The sequence below is a fragment of the Neovison vison genome, chromosome 2, assembly GCF_020171115.1.
Source record: "Neovison vison isolate M4711 chromosome 2, ASM_NN_V1, whole genome shotgun sequence".
Taxonomy (NCBI): domain Eukaryota; kingdom Metazoa; phylum Chordata; class Mammalia; order Carnivora; family Mustelidae; genus Neogale; species Neogale vison.
Genome location: NC_058092.1, coordinates 2,169,416 through 2,185,518, shown reverse-complemented (window position 1 = coordinate 2,185,518; position 16,103 = coordinate 2,169,416). Strand labels below are relative to the sequence as shown.

General features: G+C 60.7%; 1 protein-coding gene across 4 annotated transcripts in view; it reads left to right on the top strand.

Annotated features, from left to right (window-relative positions):
- Positions 1 to 15,608, top strand: part of CEP104 (centrosomal protein 104) — a 35,227-nt gene extending 19,619 nt beyond the window's left edge. Inside the window, exons 14-22 of one of the 4 annotated variants that reach the window (XM_044236996.1) lie at positions 2,426 to 2,632; positions 3,039 to 3,146; positions 6,892 to 6,928; positions 7,220 to 7,286; positions 7,716 to 7,824; positions 9,911 to 10,049; positions 10,231 to 10,298; positions 12,341 to 12,431; positions 13,323 to 15,608. In XM_044236996.1, coding sequence (XP_044092931.1) covers positions 2,426 to 2,632; positions 3,039 to 3,146; positions 6,892 to 6,928; positions 7,220 to 7,286; positions 7,716 to 7,824; positions 9,911 to 10,049; positions 10,231 to 10,298; positions 12,341 to 12,431; positions 13,323 to 13,435 — 939 coding nt within the window. In that variant the 3' untranslated portion in view covers positions 13,436 to 15,608. Of the gene's footprint in view, positions 1 to 2,386; positions 2,633 to 3,038; positions 3,147 to 6,891; positions 6,929 to 7,219; positions 7,287 to 7,715; positions 7,825 to 9,910; positions 10,050 to 10,230; positions 10,299 to 12,340; positions 12,432 to 13,319 lie in introns of all 4 variants that reach the window. The other 3 variants (XM_044236995.1, XM_044236994.1, XM_044236993.1) reach the window with 3 other exon arrangements.
- The last annotated feature ends 495 nt before the right edge of the window (positions 15,609 to 16,103 follow it).

Here is a 16,103-nt window from a genome sequence, read left to right as displayed (position 1 = left end):
AGTCAGGCCACTTCCATCCCTGTGTTTTCTCTACCAAAGTGTGATTTAGATGCTGAAGTAAAGAAGCCTTCGGACACTCCCTCCCCTGGCTTCTGGAGCTCCGTGCCCCACTCACCCCACGCCTCGTCTGGGTCCCTTTTCTGGTTTTCCTTCATCCTCCTGATCTCGTTAACTTTGGAGTGTCCAGGCCTCCTTTTCTCATTTCTGTGCACACACCCTTGCTCAGTGACCCACCCGTGGAAGACACAGTCTCTGCGCCTGCCCTCCCCGGACGCCTGACTCCTCCGGCAAGCCGTGTCCGCCCCTCGTCCCGACGGAGCGCCTGCCTCCCTGGACGCCTGACTCCTCCGGCAAGCCGTGTCCGCCCCTCATCCCGACGGAGCGCCTGCCTCCCCTCTGACCTGCCCCGTCTCGGCCGTCCCTGTTTCTGTAAATGGCAATGGCGTTCTTCTCTTTGCTCAGCAAGTGCTGTGGGCTCTTCCTGCGGATACATCCAGATGCTGGCCAGGCGCCCCCTCTCCCCTGCTGGCCTCAGGTCCGGTCCCCGTCATCACTCGTCTGGCCGCCGCTGCCGGCTCCCCAGTGCACTTCTCCTCCTGACTCGCCCTGCAGTCACGTGGACCACTCTCTGTCTTGCCTCCAAGTGCAGTTTCCTTGTTCCCCAGCACAGAACACGAAGCCTGCCCCGCACCGGTCTGTTCCCGTTACACAGCGCCCTGCTTTGAGATGCCAGCGTTGGTGTCCGTCCCAGTGCGCTGCAGCGGCAAACACACATCTCAGCGGGGTAGATCGGGGAGCGCCGGTCACACTCCGGACAGTCCTGTGCAGCTTGCCAGGAGAGCGGTCCCTGTGCCCCACGCCGGCCTTCGGGCCCCCGTCTCCTTCCACTAGGACACCACCAGCTTCTCACACGACTCAGAGGGCACCAAACAGACGAAGTGAGTCGGGGTGGTGAGGGGGTCTTTATGGGCCGGGCTGCTCCCACCCGCCCTTCCCTGGATGGGCACTTGGGCCCGGGACACGTGGCATAGCTGTGCCCGTGGAAGAAGGCAGCCGGCTGGTCAAGCACGCGGCTGTATCTGGGTCCCCCTGCACGTGGGAAGGATGGATCCAGATGGAGGGAAGAGAAGAAAGAAGTAAATGGAAGTTGAAAGGAGGGGTCAGTTCCGGCTGGAGCGGAGTCCCCGAGCGGCCGACGGGATTGGGCTCTGGCCTAGCCGCAGGAGGGCTGGCTGCATGTGGAGTGGGGAAGTGCACTCTCCACGGATGAGGTCCGCTTGAAGCCTGACTGGACACTGGAGTTTGAGAGACAGGAGCGACGTATGAAACTGCCCCTTGACGTCCAAGAAGCCGAACTGACCAGAAATGCCTCAGGTCGGGTCACCGTGCGCTGCCCAGGACGCCCGTGGCACCTGTCGGGGCAAGTGTGGCGCGGGGCCAGTCAGCATGCTTCTCGGGTCTGCGGGCCCGCTCCGTCTGGCCCGTGACTACACAGGAAGAAGGGATCCCGGAAGTGACTTAGTGACGGACACGTGGGGCAGGAAAGCCTGGAGGGAGGTGACAGATGGTAGAAGACAGGTGGGTCCAAAGCGGACCAGAGGCCCCAGTGGGGCTGAGGAATTGTCCCACAAAGAAGTGGGACAGGTAGAAGGTGAGCTGCAGAGGCCAGGACTCCTCGGGGCAGTGCCCCAGCAGGTGGCCCGGCCCGGGGTAGAACCAGGAGCCTGTAGCCGGCCGAGACGGTGGGAAGTGCGAGGCCAGTGCCCAGAGCCCCACGGGCAGAAATCGAGTTTCTGAGCATGGTAGGGACAGCGCGGGATGGGACAAAGGTGTCACGACGGGTCCTTGTGAGAGCAGTTGAAGTGGATCGTGGCCGACGAACGTCCGTGACAGGAATGTGGGGTAGGGAAAAGGGAGGTTTCAAAGAAGGACAAGCCGGTGTACTGCTTAGAGTATCCAACAAAACCCCGTGTGTGCACCCAGCACGCACGCGCACACACGCACTAGTGAGCGCGCGTCTGGGTGGGCCCCCGAGGCTTCTGCTACCGTGTCTCGTGTCTTAAAGATCCGAAGCAGACATGGCCAGATTACAACGTCGGTTAACGTGGGTGGTGGACACGTGAAGGTTCTTGTTTCCTCTTCCCTGTGACGGGAAGATTTTATAGTATGTAACTGAGTATGAGTCTACGCGAGGGTGGAACCTAGAAAGTGTTTGTTGGCCTGTGAGCGCACAGCTGCGCGCGTACAGCCGGCGTGAGCTCCGCGGCGTGTATGAGGCAAACGGGGAAGAATTCTGTGGGTGGTGGTCTTTTTTGTCCTTTTCAAACTTGTGTAATGTGCCTCTATTTCTTTTATGCTGGGGAAAAATAAACTCTGTTGTTGTCAGACTCCGTCACCGCAAGAACCCCTCCCGACCCGTGTTCAGTTTTCAGTGAGCGCCCTGGAGCACAGAGTGTATGAGGTCCGGGAGGCCGCGGTTCGAGTCATTTTGGACATGTATAAGCAGCACCGGGCTCTTATTCTGGACTACCTCCCTCCAGACGACACCAGCACGCGCAAGAATGTTCTCTATAAAACAATTTTTGAGGGATTTGCTAAAATCGATGGCAGACCTACAGATGCTGAAATTAGGGTAAGTCAACTTTTATGGAATTACGACTTAATCCTCTGTTGAAGCTGTTTGGTCACCCAGTAACCCGGCAGATTGCTCAAGGAGCTTCAGGTGCAGGAGACCAGGGGAAGATCGTCTCCTGAGTTCAGATCCTGGCTGCTCCGCACCCTGCCTGGGAGACTCCGTCTTCCCGTCCGCGAACAGGAACAGTGACAGCCGGGTGGACGTGTGTGGTTTTATCCGTTTATCGGGGAAGCCGGGCAAGGTGGTTTGAGTATCGTTAGTCTCAGTAACTGCCGCAACGTGTAAGAAACGTAATTCATGTGCCATAACGCTCTCCCGATTTGTAAGGCCGCCCTAAAGTGCTCTTCTAATGGCATTTTATTCTGATTTTATTCTAATTCTAATATTCTAATTTCCATACCAGGCACAGAAGAAAGCAGCTACAGAAGAAGCTGAAAAACGAAAGAAAGAAGAGATTAAAGCTCTACAAGGGCAGTTGGCCGCACTCAAGGACACCGAGGTCGAAACCCAGGTTGGGAAGGCCACCGTGTCCCCTACCCACGCGCTCGCCGACGCCCCGACTGCCGTCCCACAGACACAGACACAGCGAGCTTGCTTTCCTCTCACAGGGCCATGTAGATGAGACCTGTAGGCTATGTCGCTTTTTAAAAACGAGCTTCGGGTTGCATAAAAGGAACCGTCCGTCAGCTCGTTGGAATTAGGTACTGATTCCAGGGAGGGGCGTGAGCTGCTGGCGATGGTTAGAGAGGAAACTCCGGGACTAAAGGCAGGAGGGGCAGGCCAGAGTTCCACTTCGCAGCTCCTAGCCTCCCTCAGAGGCCAAGGACAGAAAGAAGCTTGTAAGTGAAGATCCGATTTCCATGCACTGAAGAAGGCAGGTTTCAGGGAACTGTCCCCCCTCAGGAAGTCCCTGGTCTTCAGCCTCCGGGAGACGTCGTCCAGGAGGGGGTCAGAGAGTGATTGCCCTGTTTCTGGGATTTCCACCAGTTTCAGGATGTTCACTCTGTCATTCAGGCCCTTAAGTCGAAAGAAAAGGGGAGGGGGTGGGAGGAGCCCATCAGGGAGCACGAGGTTTCAGGGGTGCAGGAAGAGAAGGTTCTAGAGTGTGCTGCATGGCCCGTCCCTGGTGACAGGACCGCACTGTGCCCACACAGGCTGCTAGGAGGTCGGAGCTCGCGGTGAGGGTTCTCGCCACGGCTCCGAGAGAGAAAACAGCTGAGCGCCTGCTGGAGCGCCTGTGGCCCGGAGCCGTAGTGACAGTTCGGGAGGCGCTGGCCACTGGGAAGAAGAGGACAGAAGAGGAGGGGCTGTGGGGGATGGGGCTCCTGGGGATGGGGCCTCACACCATGGAGTCAGGGTGGTTTGTTTGGTTTTTTTTTAAGATTTTATTTATTTTGAGCAAGAGAAGTGGGGGAAAGGCAGAGGGCAAGGGAGAAGGAGGCTTCCCGCTGAGCAGGGAGCCCTATGCAGGGCTCAGTCCCAGGACCCTGGAATCATGACCTGAGCCGAAAACAGATGCTTAATGACTGACCACCCCCCTCAGGCATGGTCCTTTAGGGCATCCATGTTTCTTCCGATTCTCACAGCCGCCTGCCAAAGCAGGTCCAACTTCCTAATGTTATACAAACAAACAAATTTATTTATATTTTGAGAGAGGAAGAGAGAGAGCGTGAGTGGGGGAAGGGACAGAGAGGGAAAGAGAATCTCAAGCAGGCTCCACACCCAGCACAGGGCCCAACACAGGGCTTGATCTCACGACCCTGAGATCATGACCTGAGCCAAAATCAGGAGTCAGACGCTTAACCCACTGAGCCACCCAGGCGCCCCAGTGGGGAAGCAAATTTTTAAAACTGAAGTGACTTAAAGCACAGATCTCTCAGGGGTTAGCCAGGACAGCCAGGCTGTGCTGCTCACCAGCCCCTCCCCATCACAGCACTGAGCCACAGGGAGTCCCCCACCCGATGGTGCAGATTCCACTGAGGCCACGTGCGCCCCACAGGAATCTGTGGACACGCTGCCGGGTAACCTCAGCCTTCAGCTTTCCCAGCACCTTCATCACTTCTCCGTTTGTTACGTGTTTGCTGAGCACCTGCGCGGTGCCAGGCATGGTGCTGGGCTCCGGGAATAAGCCGGGAACAAAACCAAGTCCTGTCCCCTCCCCTGGGCCACGGCTCCAAGGGGAAGAGACAGTGAAAGAAAGTGCAGCACAGGGTAGCGCGCACAGCCGGCGCGGACGTCAGCCCGCTATCCTCGAACGGTCGCCGACGGTGCTGGGATCTCTTTCTCTGTTGTCTTTATCGCCGTAAAATATCCATAGCATGTTTTAAGCCATGCCTACGGTATCCAGACGAACACTGCGTGCCACTCGGTGCCCTCCCAGGGCTGGCACCAGGCCCACCATCCAGCTCCAGCACTTCCGTGAATGACGGAATTTTTAGACCGTCTGATTGCTCCAGAGTTTTAGAAAAAAGGATTTAAAAGTTACTGATAGGTTTCCTAAGCTCTTCAAAGCACCAAGAAGGTAAAACTTGAAACTAAAATTCAGCTTTCAGCATTGTTTACTTTGTCTCCCTGCAAAACGCACAAACCCATCTCTCAAGAGGTTTTGGTGCCTAAAATCCAGTGCCCCTGAGTTTGCCTGCTGTGTCGGCACAGAAATCGTGTGAGCCAGGTGCCGGCCTCACGTAGTCTGCTGTCCCTCACCAGCTCTAGGGTAGTATCCTGCGCTGGGTCTTCTTCTCCGGGCCCGGCCGTGACCTAAGTCCGTTACTCTGATGCGAAGCTTGATTCTCTGCAGATGCGGCAGACCGTAGCCATGTTTGTAGCCGGCCCCTCACATGCTAGCGTAGGGCCGCCCTGTCACTCGTCTCTGAAGCCGAGAGTCCAGGAAGGCCTTCAACCTCTGTCCCAGACCAGGCCGGTTGGCCCCCAGGGTGCTGTGAGGCGCTCCCAACATGGTCAGTCTTTGTAGGGACGATAGCCGTGTGCGGAGAGCTGAGGAGGAGACGTGCTAACGTGGCTCCCAGAGCTCTGGCCGGGGGAGGACGGTGGGCAGCCCAGGACCTGCGGGGGGAAGGCCTGAGCCCTTCCCAGCTGGCCACCCGCAGTGACATCAGCTGCTCGCGAGGGACCCCTCTGTCCACTCCACGCATTGGAGCTCCCCTGCGCGCTTAGCACCCCAGACACTGTCTGGCCCAGGGAGGGGCCTGGCGGGAGGAACAAGGCCCAGCACACCAGTGGCTGCCTCGCTGCCCAGTATCTGTCTCAGCATGGGGACGCTAGTATGCCAAGTTACCTGCTGAGTCCCCAAGTGTGCTGGGGACCGTGTGTGCCAGAGCACAGAACAGACAGAAATCGCTGTTGTCAGGGACCCTCACCTCTTTCAGTGGCGTCCGATGGTGATGAGGACACACAAGGGAGTGTGTGACAGCAGCCAGGGCTGACGAAGGGCTCCAGGAGGGGCTGCTGGCTGATCCCTCGCCCTCAGGGGACTGGGGTGGGGGGAGACCAGGCCAGAGGAGGAGAGGGCCGAGCTTGGGTGCCAGGGTCCTTGGAGGGGCGGCTGGAGCCCGGTGGCTGGTGTCCAGAGACCACTGCAGACACGAGAGGAGGGGACAGGTGACTTAGGAAGCCGGCTGAGAGTCTCGAGTAAGAGTAAATTAGCCTGGCGAGGCTTTCACGGACCCACCGGCCCTTGCATGGAAGGGCCCCCGGAAGCAGGACCCCCAAGCTGGTGAGAGGAGGCCTGGCCTGAATGGAGAGAATGGGAGGCGTCCGTGGTCTCCCACAGTGTGCGCCGGGGGCTCCGGAGCCCGATCTGCAGCCAGGCAAGCTGGGGCAGCTGCTCAGCCTGGGCAGGAGAGGCTGGGTCCTGGGAGAGAGGACGCGAACCCTTGGTCTCCCCCACAGAGGGCTGTGAGCCTGGGAACTGGGAAGAGCACACCCAGCGTGAGAGCCAGGAACGGGGAGGCAGCTAGGGAGATGGGGCTCGTGGGGCGCCCCAGGCATCCGGGGACAAGGGTGATAATCCTGTGCTGCCCAGAGCCCACGGGCACTGAGGACAGTGAGCCGCTGGGAAGCAGCAGCAGGGCAGGAGCCCGTGGCAGGGCTTGTGAGGGGAAAGCACACGTTTGGGCATTGACAGCACACATCGAGCTGCTACTTGTTGGTGGAAAATTGGAAAGCAGAAGCACTTACTCCTGGACCGACTCTCGCGTGCAGCCGTCTATCCCTGACCTCTCTGTTTCTGTTCTCAGGGGAAAGGAGCCCCCCCGGTGGAGGCGGACAGTCAGGGTAGGTACCAGGCACGGGGCTCCTGGCAGAGAGAGCTCGCACCCAGGAGCCTGAGCGGGGGGTGGGGCGGGGGGGGAGGGAGATGCCGAGCGCAGAGCCCGACACGGGGCTCAATCCCACGACCCCGAGACCATGACCCACGCCAACACCGAGAGTCCGACTCTCACTGATGGGGGCACGCAGACGCCCCTCGACTCGTAGCTCCTAAACGTGTTTCACATCAAAGTGGCTACTACCCATTTGGAAACGTTGACAGAAAGTTACTTTAAATGATTTCTTGTCTCGTTTCAGACACACAAGGAGGGAAAGCAGCCCCACCGCCGGCTGCGGAAGGCCCAGACAATCACTACTTGGAGAAGTGAGTAGCGTGTCTCGAGCGCGGCCCGTGCGCAGGGAAGTGCTTCCTCGGGCGCGGCTGGGTTCTGTCAGCCGACGGGCTCTTCCCCGTCGTCCGTCACCCCTAAGGAAGGGCGATGGCCCTCCCGACCCACGGGCCCCCTTTGCCCCCAGAGACGTCCGCAGCCCGTTTGTCAGACACGGAGCACTGTGACCGCAGATACTTTCCCCTTTGAGTCAGATGTCCTTGTCCTCGTGACCTCGCTGGCGGCTGTGCTAGGTTATGCTGGCAGGGCAGAAGTTGAGGAGACCTTGAGCTTATTTGTCCCCAACACCCGCTCCTCCTACTGCGCGCGAGCGGGCTGTGCCCCCGCGGACCCGCGGCCAGGGCGGGCGTGCGCGTACCTGGACGACTCCCGAGCCTGCGTCCGCGGCTTGTGCTCTCTTCCAGTCTGTGCATCTTCTGCGGGGAGAGGAACGAGGCCTTCACGGAGGAGGGGCTGGACCTGCACTACTGGAAGCACTGTCTCATGCTGACGCGGTGCGCCCACTGCAAGCAGGTCAGTGCCGCGCGGCCCGAGCTCGGCGTCTCGGAGGACCGGCCCGGGGAGAGCTGGCGGGGAGCTCCCCGAGGCGTGCGGGGCTGTTCTCTCCGAGTCTCCCCGAAGGACGGACACAGACGTGACGCGCAGACACAGCTCGGGGACGGTGTGGGTTCTGCTCCAGACCCCCCGGAGAGACGGACCCGCTGTAAAGCCGGTCGGTGACGTTGGGGCTCCCCGGGGCGCACGCTGGCTGCGCGCACACTGTGCAGGGTCTGTGCGGTGCACGACAGCGGGGCGTGCGAAACAGCTTCCCTTCTGGACAGACGCCTCACTGCTAAGAGATGCTGGCCGCCGCCCGAGTCCCCCGCGAGCCGCGGGTCACTGTGACTAACGTAACAAAAACAAGCAAGCTTGAGAGACCGTGAGGGGGACCAGAACGTGACGGACGCACACAGTGAGCAGACACTGTTGGGGACACAGCGCCAACACCACAGAGTCGGCACGGACCCTCCTTCTGTAAACCGCCCGCCGTACTAGGGGCCCGCACGCAAGTCAGAAGCCTTCAAGCCCATGAACCCCGCAGAAGGGCACGCCGTGCCCCCAGCTCCCTGGCCCTCAAAGCCACCACCTCTCCCCGCAGAGTCACCACCGTCCCGATTCCTGACCCCACAGGTCGGTGTTGCTCTTCTTGAGTTGATACAAACGGAACCGTACAAACCGTAACCATCTTGTCTTGTGTCCTGCTGGTCGTCCTGCTTTGTCGCAGGCTCTGTTTGACAGTCCAGGGCCCATCCCTCCGCCCTGCTGTTTTTGGAAATCAGGCCGTGTCCCGTTTGAGGCTTCCATGAATAGCGTTCCTCCGGGCGCTCCAGTGTCCGTCTGCCGAGGCGCCTGTGAAAGCTCTGTTTGGGGTGCATCCCGGGGGTGGAGAGGCCGGGTGCACCCGTGGGGCTGCAGGGCTGATGCAGGCAGTGCTCGGAGGGGCCGCACGTCCACGTCCCGGCCAGGGCCACCTCCGTGCTCCTGCCGCTGGTGAGGTGTGGCACGTGGCTATCTGCTGACTGTTCAGCTGTCCTGTTCTAGAAAATACCTTCTAGTCTCCCGGTGCTGAGGTTTTTTAAAACATTTTCTTTATTTGTGTTTACAAGGGAGAGCGGGAGAGCAAGAGCGAGGGGAGGGGGCGGAGGGAGAAGCAGACTCGCTGCTGAGCAGGGAGCCCGACGCTGGGCTCTGTCCCGGGGCCCCGGGCCGAGACAGATGCTTCACCCGCTGAGCCACCCAGGCGCCCTCTGGTTCGCGTTTTCAGTGAGCTCGCCGGCCTTGCTCTCCTGATCTGCGGTCACTGTTGATGTGTCCGCACCACAGTCCTTGCCAGATTCAGAGCCCACAGCCGGCCTCTCCCGCTTGGGGTCCGGCCTGCTCGTCTTGATGTGTCCTTTGAGTTTAACCTTATCTACCTTGGGGGTGCCTGGGTGGCTCAGTGGGTTAAGCCTCTGCCTTCGGCTCAGATCATGCTCCCAGGGTCCCAGGATTGAGTCCCGCATCGGGCTCCCTGCTCAGCGGCAAGCCTGCGACCCCCTCTGCCTGGCACTCCACTGCTTGTGCCTTCACGGTCTCTGTCTCTCTCTCTCCGACAAATAAATAAAATCTTAAAAAGAGAAAGAAATATTCTCCTATCCCCCAAATTTGGATCCCTCCTGATGCAGTGGCCTTTCAATAACAGAGGAGAGCCGAGGAGAAGGAAATCCGCCTCTGCCTCCTGCCGCTCCTCCTGGGGTCCTGCGCGCATCCTCACGTCCTCACTCGCGTCAGGGAGGGGGACTTTGAACGCAGAGGCCACACGGCTAAGCTGTCCTGCGCTTACCACCCGTGCCCTCTGGAGCTAACTGCCGCTCCTCCAGCCCACCCTGCGCTGCGGCCTCGCGTGCCAGCGCAGGAACCTGACGAGGGGACGCGGGGGTGGAGCGGGGCACCGTGAACGACGGCGGCAGCCGTGCCGGCGGGTGGGGCGGCGTGTGTGAGCTGGGGGGCACCGGCCGGCGGGGGCAGCCCCGCTCCCGTGTTCCCAGACACGTGCTTCCTTCTGCGTTTCGGGACGCAGGTGGTGGAGATCTCCAGCCTGACGGAGCACTTGCTGACGGAGTGCGACAGGAAAGACGGGTTTGGAAAGTGTTACCGCTGCAGCGAGGCCGTGCTGAAGGAAGAGCTGCCCAGACACATAAAAACGAAGGCGTGTAACCGTGAGTGCAGGCTTGGGCGGTGCCCTGCGTCCGTGGTGCCCTCGGCGTCCGTGGTGCCCTCCGCCTCCGTGGTGCCCTGCCCAGGGGCCCTGCCGGGATGGGGTGTCTGGTCAGGTGTCTCCTGCTGCTTGCACGGCTCTCACGGGAGGAACTAAATCCTGTCTCCTTGACGCCATTGCAGCTGCCAAACCAGAGAAGCTGGCAAACCGGTGTCCGCTGTGCCATGAGAACTTCTCCCCGGGAGAGGAGGTGAGGGCCCGGGCGCGGGGGTGGCCAGCCACACATGGGTTGCAGTGGCGAGATTGCTGGGGTCGGGCCGTGATTAGGGCACAGGGAGCGTTCAGAGAGCTCCCTGGTCTGTTCCCGCGCCGCTGGAACGGTTGCTGTGCTCACCTGTCCGCTCAGGTGATTTCCTCCCTCAGCACTGTGGACCCACGGGGGCGGGAGACCCACGGGGGCGGGGGCCTTCGGCTCTGGGGTGGTGAGTGCGAGGGGCTTTGGCCACTGTCCGTCTCCACACTCCTCTGGGTGCTGGGGCCCCAGATGGTGTCCCGGCCAGATCACAGCACACCAGTCCTTTGTCGTGGCTGAACCCGAGCCCAGTGCAGCCTGGAAACTGCAGGTCACAGTAAGTGCGGGCTGTCCTCCTGTGCCCCTTACCCGCCACGCGGACGCCAGCCGGTGCACCGGGGCAGGGCCGTCCACTCCCCACCCGCCAGCAGGTAGTGCGGCTTCGGAGGCCTGCCTCTGCTCGGCCACTTCCGCTCCGACACCCTTAACCACTGCCACCGGCCGGCCACCACGGCGTCCTGCTGCTGGGCTCTCCCTATGCCAGCCCTCTGGGACGGGGCACCACGAGACAGCTCAGACCCAGCTGCGCTCGGCAGAAAACTCGTGCACCCAGCAGTCAGCCTGTACCAGGTGTCCCTCCGTCTCCGAACGCCAGAGACGTAAGGAAGTACACAGCAGAGCACAGGCGCCACGGGCAGGCTTCGCGTCCCACCCCCCGCTTGAATGACGGGCACACATTCCGTCTGCACCCACCGTGTGCCGCCTTCTCGTGCGCCCGGGGACACAGCCAGCAGCGCGTCCCTCGTCTGCACGCGGCCAGCAGCAGGGGCGGACGCGCTCCCGCGGGGCTCACGCCTCCAGCCTCGGCGCAGTGCCGGACGCCGCACGCGGGCAGCACATCCTTGTCCAGCTCTTTCCTCACGGTGGGGACGCGGCCGGCCCGCAGGGCTTCGCGCGGCTGGGTCTGCCGGTGGAATCCCCTGCTGTCGTTCGATGGGCTCTCGTCCCCTCCGTTTGCTGTGACTTGGAGGTTGGCCGGGTCAGATGCACCTTCGAGTTTTAAAACTTAGTTTCTCCTGCGGTTCTCGTAGCTGGGAGTGCGTTCTTCCGAAGCCAGCGGGTTCTGAAAACGAAGTCCTGTGACGACATGAAGTACTTGGCTCGTTCCAGGGTCTGTAAAGCGGGACATAGTGAGGGAACCGAGAGCAGCTGCTGTCCCTGCCCCTGCTCACTGCCCCTCCCGCCTTACAGGGCTCCTCCTTTCCGACGGTCTGGCCTGGTTAAAGGATGCCTGAGTGGTCCGCACAGGCACATGTTCTCTCTCGCCGTTTATTTTAGAATTTCAGCGCCCTTGCGTCTGTGCTCCGCTGGCTTCCATGGCACGGACGCTGCCCTGGGACACCCGCCCCCTCCTCTGGCCGCTGTGTGTTGCGCCGGCTCCGAGTGTCGCAGCCCCCGGCCCCTCTTCCTGCCATGCCCTCCAGTCCCCGGGGAGCAGCAGCCTGGCTCCTGGCTCCCAGCTGTGAGGCAGTCAGCAGGCCTCTCCTTCCCCTCTGCTTCCTCAGCGTCCAGTCCTCCGTGCCGGCTGCCGTGTGGCCGCACCCTTTTCCTGTCTCACGGTTTCTGGGGTCAGGAGTTGTGGGCACAGCAGAACGTCTCTGTGGCTGAGGGTCTCACCAGGCTGCGTTCCCGTGTGGGGCCGGTCTGGGAGGGGACGGTCCAAACTCATCCGGTGGCTGGCAGAATTCCTCTCTTTGTCACGCTAGGACCGAAGTCCCCGCTTTCTTGCTGGCGTCGACCAGGGGCTGCGGTCCGCTCCTGGAGGCCCCCACAGCCCTGTGCCCCGTGGGCCTGCGCAAGGGCGCACACTCCTGTGACAGTGCTCCAGCTGCCGGGTCGGTCCGGGGCCGTGGCTGCCCCTGGTTTCGGCTCTGGCCGGAACTCATCTCGCTTGTCCCTCGGTGCCTGGTTGACACCGTGTGCCTCCTGCTTTGTTTCAGGCGTGGAAAGCTCACCTCATGGGCCCGGCCGGCTGCACGATGAACCTGCGTAAGACCCGCGTGCTGCACAGGGCGCCTGCTCCGCCGCCGGGTAAGCCCCGTGCCCTCCTGCACGTCAGCACCTGCGTGCCAGCGCCCCCCACCCCATGGCACTCACTCCTTGTGTTCTGGCTCCAGCTCTTGCCGAGGAGGCTACTTGTGTGACCAGAACTGCCTTTTCCACACCAAATTCTTGCCGTGGGTCCTGCCCTTCCTGGAGGTTCCCCAAGGGCGTCCTCGAGGCGACGGACACAGGCCCTGAGTGTCCTCGGGCTACAGAGCCCGGTTCTCGGCATCTTTGTCCGTCACCGACCAGAGTATTTAGAAACGCAAAATGAAATAGCGGATGCACAGATCATGCCCCTGTTTCATGAATCATAATTTTCTCTCTTTTATGTCAGATTTAGAATGCGTTTCAGGAAAATACATGTTTCATTAGAAAACTAGTCCTGGCCGCAGCACGGCTGGGGCACAGGTTTGCGTTAGGGAACCTTAGTGTGAAAGCAAGAGAGTCGGCAACACGCGTCTGATGAGACGCGGGTCCTGGGCCGGGTCCGTGCCGGGTGCTGTGACGGACGCCGCCCGGCAGCAGCCTCCTCCGTGAAGGAGGAACTCGGCCCTGGGAGGGCCCGGCCTGAGGCTCGTCAGCCCGGAAATGAAGCTCTTGTCACATAGCCGCTCCTTTTCATTTCCGGAGCTGAGTTTCTGAAGCCCCAGCTGGTGAACGGCCCCGCTCTCCTCCGTCCATCCCTGACGTCCGGCTCCTCCTCCGAGCCCTTTTCCTTCCTCTTCTGCCGGCTCACAAGCCTGTCCTCCTCGGCCGGTGCCGCCACCTGCGGACCGAGGGGCCACTGTGGCGTCCCCGTGGCCTCGCACTCTGTTCACGTCTTGTCTCCCTCCTAACGCAGGGCCTGTGTTGTGTGTGTGTGTGTGTGTCCAGCAGGTAAAGGCCCAGCCGTGGCCAAGGCAGGGACCTCGGGATCAAAGGTCGGAAGCAAGATCCCTACCCCGAAGGGACCGGGCAAAAGCTCCGGGAGGACATACACGAAGCGATGACACAACATGCGTCCTGCCTCCTTTGTCCCCGCGAGGAGCGGAGCAAGTTTCCTGACTCAACCATTTCTCCTAAAATCCACCCTTGGACATGGTGACCGTCCCCCACCCCCGCTGACCCTCGGCTCTCGGCCGTGCTGGTCCTGACTTGTTGCACCGGCCGTGGGGCCGACGGAGAACCTACGTCCCAGGGTCAGATCTGGACCCGCCGCGGCTTTGAGCCGCCAGGCGTCTGCCCCCCAGCCCAGCACATGCAGGAGAGCGCCCGTCTGTTCAGGGGGTGCCAACGCGATGCCCGCGCGGGCAGGCCCTCTTCCCAAGTGCTTGCAGTGATTCCCATAAAGACTTCCCCGGAAACCGCGGGCCTCTTCATCTCTCTCACACGGGGCCGAATTCCCGCCGGTCCATGGCCCCCCAGCAGCGGTGACCATGAGTGTCCCCGGGTGCCTTACCCCAGCGGGGCGCACTCTGCCTACCCCTGCCCGGTGCACCTCCTCACCGTGTCTGCGGAGCCCGTGCTCCCCGCTGTCACAGGTCACTGGGCATGGGTCCCCCTGTGCCCCTTGCCCGGCCAGAGGCCCATGAGGAGTGCGCGGTCCGCGGCGGTCACCACCCTCCCACGGCAGCACCCCCGCCCCACGGTAACCCCCCAGCAGCCGTCCCCCCGCGGCAGTCCCCTGGGCGAGCTGAGGTGGGCACTGTGAGGCTCCAAGGCAGGGCCGCGCCGGGGGTGCTCACATCCCTTACCCACGTGCTGCCCTCAGCAGAACTGCAAGGTGACTGTCACGGGTCCTGTGCTCGCCTGCCCACAGTGTCGGCCGGAGCGCCCCGCTCTTGAACCCCAGGGGCTGACGTGGCGCCGCTCTTGACTCCGGCCTGGGGTATCTGCTCCTTCACGCACGTCATCGGTCGGCCCCTGCAGACCCAGCGCGTCTGCCTCGGGCCTGCCCCTCGCTCGTCTGCGTTGGAATTGGGGCTCCACGTTCATTTCCTCGGCTGGTCCCGTGATACTTACGCACCAGACGTCATTTCAAACGAAGACACCAGACCTCGAAGTCCAGCCCCCTCACAGCTCCCCACCTGCCGCGGGGCAGGGGAGCGGTTCCGCGTGCTTCCCGTGCAGGTGGCCGGGCTGACGGGCCGGTGTGGGTCTGCAGGGAGGGCCCCGTGTCTCGCCGCAGCCGAATCTCCCAGGGGCCCGAGGCGGCTGACCCTGTCCCACCGTGCAGCCGGGACGTGCCCCTCCCCCCCCCCGAGCGCCCGCGGGCTTTCCCAACGGACACCCGGGGTGACAGATGAAGAGTGGGCTGGGTGATTGTAAATAAATACTGAGTTTCTGGCCGTGTGAAACCACAAAGTGTGTCTTAGAAAACCCCTAACAGCTGTCAGAGTCCGTCTGTGACCGTGAATTTGCACGACTCACTCTCTGTCCCGGGAAGGCTAATACCTTCTCGTACGCAGCAAGAGTGAGAGCGAGAGAATTACCAAAACCTGTGACCCCGCCTAACCACGAAAGCGCCCGGGGAGAGAGGACGCAGACCTCCAGTGGGCAGCGCAGAGCGCGGATGCCGGCAGATGGCACTCGGGCCTTTCTGGCCCCGGGGACAGCGGCTCGACCTGCGGCCCGTCGTCCTCCACGCGCGGACCAGCCGCTTCTGTCACGCGAGCTAGTGAAGGAACCATTCCTTCCTCTCCAACCAACACTTCCAAATATAGAAGTCTTATTTCCATATATTGTAACTTGAAAAAGCATTTGTAAAGATATTTAATTTTAGTGACTGGCAAGCAAAATCGGGTGCATTTAAGACCAGTTAGCGCTGCCGGTTCCAGAAGACTCGAGCGGCGGGATTGAAATGATCCCGGGCCGGGACTCGTGGCTGCTGAAAGCCTTGCAGAGCTACAGACTAGTAAGGAACCACAAATAAAAAACAAAAAATTGGGAAGGAACTATAAGATCCCTTGGCCATTTATAAATAAATCTGTAAATTTGGGACAGGAATTAATAATTGACTTTTCACTCCTGAATATGTTGTGCATATTTAATATTTATTTCTATTATTTTCATATTTCAGGATACTTTATCAAGCTAATTTAAAAGAAATGTGTCTATAAATTTGGCATCAGAATACACATGTAAATACTTTTAATGAAAATTTGCAACTTTTTAATGTTTTAACATAGTTTTCTATTTGTCTTTATTTCAGGTACCAGAGTTATAATATCTAACTAATATATTTTTGTTGTTATTTTAGGGCCTAGGGGTCCCCTCACCCTGAGCATATGAACATAATAAAATGGTCACTCAATGTTCTGTCACTTTTATTTCAAGTTTACCATTAAAAGGCAAACGGAGTGTCTTCCACTGTGGCGCGCGGGCCAGGGGCGCGGCTGGGGAGGCATGGGGGGGCAGGGAGTCCACTGCGGGAACGGGGACAGAACTGGCCCCACGCTGCAGGGGATGCGTGGCCACGAGCTCCCTGCTGAACAGGGTGAAGGACAGTCAGCTCCCTGGGACTTGGAGGACGTGGTCGCCCAGCTGTGCCTGCGGTGGAGTCGGCGGGTCCCTCTGACCGTCTCGCTGTGCCCGCGGCGCGTCCGCACGCCTGCGCCCCTTGTCCAGAGGGACTTACCGGCCAGCACGGAGATCTTGCTTTCAAATGAGCAAAAAGGC